Below are 5767 nucleotides of genomic sequence, written 5' to 3' on the forward strand. Positions count from 1 at the left end.
TGATATTTTAATATAATACAAAGAAGAGTGAAATGAGCCATAGGGAGGGAGCGGGCAGGGGGTACTGATTGTACATTCATCCGTACATATGAATAAGCATAGCAACATTTTAAATTTTAATGTGCGGAATAGGAGAAAAGATTAATAGTTTAACAGTTTAATTTTTTTCGATCGTGCATACATATGTATGTTTTTTTCCAACGAATAAGTCTCTTGTACTTACGTATATTTTCTACTTATTTTTCTTTCATAGATGTAGGATGTGTGTATGTGCGTTAACAGAGATGAACATGCGCGGGTAGGATTTGCGCACATGTGTTAATAGAGGTGTTTCTTATAAGCGACTACATTGGGACTATGTTTAATTATAGAAAAAACTAATCTACGGTACTCTTGAAAATTATGGCTATTGCCTTTTATACATCGTTAGTAAAAGGGAAAATTGGAACCATGCCATTATAATTTTGTAAAATTTGAGATTTATCATCCTGACCCACATGTCATTGACTCATGTGGGTTCTACATGTCATTGAGATACTGATGTCATATCTCAAACTTTGCAAAATTATAATGGTATGGTTTCAATTTACCCTTAGTAAAAAGCCATTCAAGAAGAAAAGAGAACGGAGGGAAGAAAATGAAAGTAAAAAATCCGTGCGGGAAATACACGCATATATGGCAGATTGTACGTGCGCAATCCTTTTTCTTCTTACATCTGTTGCGCACGTACGAACTACTCCTATGTACATACAGGGATTAGCCGGTTTGTAATGAGGAGTTATTTTAATAGATCTAATCTAATATAATGGTTGATTTAGTTGGAAACCAACAGTTAGATTTTTTGTGTTTTCTTAGAATTTTTAGTTTTTTTTTTAATTTATTAGAGTGACATGTGATGGCTAGAGAGCGTTTTAAGAAAATTTAACGAACTAATTATAGATGATATGTAATGGGGTCACAACTACGCTTATCCCTGTAGTCATATCTCAAACATGTTAATTATTTTACTTTTTCACTTGTAAGATATATATATATGAGATCTGACAAAAATGTTTTATCACGTATCTAATAAAAGACAACCAATATGGGTAATTAATCATTGATATAATTAAAAATATCGTAAATTAAATTGACTATATAATAGATATTTGTTTTCTGTTCAAACTAAGAAAACATGAAAATATGAGAAGGAATTCCTGAGAAGGAGGACAGAATGGAGAGGGGGAGGGGCTACGTTATTAATCAGTAGTGAAGTTGTTTTGGAAGTTGGATTTTTTCATAGAGATCAATCTACTTACGTTCGTACTGGCCATGGTGGGCCCTGTTTTGGAAGATGGTTTTTTTTTATTGGAGATAAATCTAACAGTGGTAAATAATGGGTCCACCAAAATTAATGAAAATCAACGGTTAGATATTTTGCTTTTTTCTCAGAATTTTTAAGACTTTATATAATTTATTAGAGTGCCATGTGTCGGCATAGGAGTGTTTATAGGACGCCACGTGGCAGCATATGAGCGTTTGTAGAAAGTTTAATGGACTTTTAGTATATAATAGATAGATAATAGATGATCGCAGGAAAAAAGTTATGGTATATATATAATTTGTTAGTTACTCCCTTCGTATGATATTATAAATGTTTTGACATTTTTCTTAGTTAAATTTTTTTAAGTTTGATCAAATTTATAAAACAATTCAACAACCACTACTAAAAAGACACATAAAGATCGACGTTATATGTGCCAGAAATGATAAAACTGACACCTATAGACCATTTCCCACCTCCACGGATTGAAACATAAAAGAACCAGCAACTTTAATAGACTATAGGTGCTAGTTCTATTGAAAAACAGCACCTACGAGTGTTTCCCAACCGGCACCTATGACTGTTTATGTAGCAATTAATAAACATTTACAACACCTAATTAGTTTCATTAAAACTAACTTTTAATATATTTTAATAATATTTATTTTGTGTTAGAAATATTACTATATTTTTATATAAATTTGAACAGACTCAAAGATTTTCTTTTAAAAAATAAAAACAATTTATAATATATAATATAAAACGAAGGGAGTACATTTTAACCTCCGCCTCTCACAGGTTAATTCAATTGATTGATCGCAATAGTCGTGACACCTATGATATATCATGTAACAGTTTCAACCATAAAACATGCATGCGATATAGTATAAGCTAACAATTTTCTCTTAAAAAACGGTTGATCGAATGCTTTGCCGTCAACATAACTAGAATCCGTTCGTCCTTAATTTGTCGAAAGCCTGCAGCCACTCAACCACCCACCCCACTCACAAACCAAGTGGCATAATGGCATGTACTATCGAATCGACGACGATTAGCCGTACGTCGGCGGCAGCTTGAGCGCCGGCCGGCGACCTGATGATCCTCCCGGCGGCGATGGTCCTCCCGGTCTCCGGCGCCAGCCTTGGCCAACGCCATCAGCAGCAACGTCGACTGCTGTCGCCGTCGTCCCAGCCGCCGGCATCCTCGCCAAGCAACGAGCCTCCATTAGCCGTCCCACTGGCTATCGTCGGAGTAGCCGTACTCCTGGTTGTCGTCGGAGCAGCGGTACTACTGCGTAGGCCGTCCGCCGCCGATGTCGCCGCCAAGGCGGCGGCGGAGGCCTCGCTCCTCCGGAAGCTATTCACGTGCTCGTGCATGGACGGCGACGACCCGTTCGAGGTCGCCGGAGGCATGATCTCAAGCTACAACCCGAACAGGAACAACGTCGCCTCGACGACCAGCGAGAACAACTTCGTCATCTTCTCCCAGCTCGGGTGCGCTCGAAACCCGGCGAACCGACGACAGACGACGAAGCCGATCGACCGGCCGCCGCCGCCGCACGACGCCGGCAGCGGCAGCGGCGGCGCGGCGCAGCATGCGCTGAGGGAGTTCGAGCATGGCGTGCTGTCCGTGGCGACGGGGCGCTTCGACGAGCGGAGGGCGGTCGTCGGGGAGGGCGCGGTGGGGAAGGTCTTCAGAGGGACCGTGCTGGGGCACGACGGCCTGCAGGCTCCCGTGGCCATCAAGAGGTTCCACGCCGCCATTAGCAAGGAGGACGTGGAGCTCGTCCGCAACGACCTCGCAGGCCAGCCTCTGCGCCATAGGAACCTCGTCTACATCATTGGTAAGGCTGTGTTCTTCCCCTAAGGTCTCCCAACTAATCTCCCTCGTTTTCCATGCGCATACGTTTTTTAAACAGCTAAACAGTGCGTTTTTTTTAAAAAAAAATTATACAAAATTTCTTAAAAAATATATTGATCCATTTTTTTAAAAAATAAATTAGCTAATACTTAATTAATCACGCGCTAATGAACTGCTCCGTTTTTCGTGCGCATGACATGGTTCCTAACCCAGGCTGCTGAACACAACCTAAGTAGGAGTAGTACCTATTTTCTCTGTTTCGCTTTATAAAACATTTTGTGGTTTTTAAATAGATTTATATATTAATCCATTAATCCATGCATTGTATATATTTTTTCTTGAACAATATATGGATCCAAATTATATCGATGTTAGTGAATTTAAACAAGAAATAGAGATGCGTGCCAAAATATCTTATATTGTTAAACGGAGAGACAAATTAAATCTATGGCTTGATGTTGGCTTGATGTAAATTATCAATACAATACATGCTTAGATGTACATAAGTAATTATTGCTCTAGCCATAAATATTTAAGTAATTATTTGGTCTATTCTTCTAACCATATTTATGTCCGGATGTCAAATATTTATGACAGGGAGAATTATCATTTTAATTATTTTTTTCGGTTTACAAGGAGATACAGAAGTGCTAATGTAGTTTACCCTTCACGTTCATGATACTGTGAGGTACTTATAATGTTTGCTTCCTTGTAGTGGAAGAATTTTGTGGGAATTCTATAGGAATCGAACTAATTCACTATCTTCCAAATAATTAAGCCATCCATGTTCATATGTCTATCTATACTAACCATGAATAATTAATGTCTATCTATATACATACTGGCAGGTTATTGCTTGAAGAACCAAAAACTGTACCTAGTATACGACTTGATGGACAATGGCAACCTGGAGAAGCACCTCTTCGCCACCGAACGACATCCCTTGCTGAGCTGGTCTCGCCGCTTCAACATCATCAGAGGCGTCGCCCTCGGCCTGCAGCACCTGCACAGGAACGGCTCCATCCATGGATCCATCAAGGCCAGCAATGTCTTCCTCGAGGAAGGGGACCTCATGCCGCGCCTCGGCGACTTCGGCTGCTCCTGGTTGGAACCATCGTCCACCCGTGATGACCACCACATCAGGGCCGTCTATGGCCTCCCGGAGGTGTTGGGTTGCCCTGTCCCAAACTGTACTAGCAAGGCAACGTTCAGGGCGGATGTCTTCTACTTCGGCGCCCTGATCATCGAGGTGGTTTGTGGAAGGAGGTTCTTCGGCCATGGCGTCCCCGGCGGCTTTAGGTTTCTGGTGGATTGGGTGTGGAGTCTCCATGGGGATGGTCGTATTCTTGAAGCCGTGGATGCCGAACTTCTCCTCGAGGAAGATGGTGGTGATTTGAACCGCACACAAGCGGAGAGGCTCCTTCTCGTTGGGCTTGTGTGCAGCAATGAGGACCGAGACAAGCGGCTGGACATGGATGCCATTGTCGAGATCCTCCAGTCCGATAATGTGCCGCCTCCAGTGGTACCACCAAAAAGGCCGATATTTGCTCCAACGTACCATCATATTCATACAATGACAACCGTCTAAAATTTGTTCACGGCATGTCTCACCGCCACCAAATGCATCATGATGTTTTCATTTTTGGACAATGGTTTAGACTATTGCAGTTCGTTTGACTTTTTAGCTAGTATACATTTGGAGTTCATATTCATACAATGACTATTGCAGTTCATTTTGTGAAACACAATAAAAACACATGGTGAGACATATTGCTATCACATATGAAATATTAAGTTTTTATTGTTTGAAACATATGTTTTTCTTTTCATCAGAATATAATCATGTTATATCTTGTTGTAAAGATTTAATTATAACAAATTCAACGGTATGATAAAATCATTCATCGGATAAATAATTTAGAAAAGAAAAATTTTTAAGATCACTAAATACATATATGCATGCATGCATGTTGTGAGAAGAAAGCCAATATAATAGGAGGAGAGAGGGTAGGGACGTAAGCATCCCATATTTTTTCGGTTGTTTGTGAAACATTAAGTTATACATGATGAAACATTAAGTTCAGTTATTGAAATATTTAATTTTTTTATGAAACATAATGAAAACATGTGTTGAAACATATTGCTACAGTGTGTAAAACATTAAATTTTAACGGATTGAAACATATGTTTTTTCTTTCATCAGGATGTAATGATGTGAGATCTTGTTGTAAAAATTTAACTATAACAAATATTCTCTCCATCCCTAAATATAAGGGATTTTGGTTGGATATGACATATCCTAGTATAATGAATCTGGACTAAAACTTGTCCAGTTTCATTGAACTAGCATATATCGCATCCAACCAAAATCCTTTATATTTAGAGATGGAGGGAGTATAATGGTGTGCTCTTATTATCGATTGGACAAGCGGTTCAGAAGAAAAAATATTTTGAAGATCATTATAACATGTAATGGATGTGTGAAGTGGATAGGGTATTACACTTCCGTAGTGGCCCGAACCTGTCTAAATCTTTTACATTTCTCATTGCTCCCGAGGGGCCTGACTCCCTCTCGCTCTCTCCACCGATTCTCAACCCTTTACC

The 5767-nt window shown here is 39.8% G+C and overlaps 1 protein-coding gene across 1 annotated transcript; it reads left to right on the forward strand.

Annotated features, from left to right (window-relative positions):
- The first annotated feature begins 2416 nt into the window (after positions 1-2416).
- LOC127756337 (receptor like protein kinase S.3-like) lies at positions 2417-4926 on the forward strand. The gene is made up of 3 exons (XM_052281704.1): positions 2417-2796; positions 2962-3146; positions 4012-4926. The coding sequence occupies exons 1-3, from the start codon at positions 2417-2419 to the stop codon at positions 4749-4751; spliced, it is 1305 nt and encodes a 434-aa protein (XP_052137664.1). The 3' UTR covers positions 4752-4926.
- The last annotated feature ends 841 nt before the right edge of the window (positions 4927-5767 follow it).

This window comes from Oryza glaberrima, chromosome 12 (assembly GCF_000147395.1).
Source record: "Oryza glaberrima chromosome 12, OglaRS2, whole genome shotgun sequence".
In the NCBI taxonomy this organism is placed as follows: Eukaryota; Viridiplantae; Streptophyta; class Magnoliopsida; order Poales; family Poaceae; genus Oryza; species Oryza glaberrima.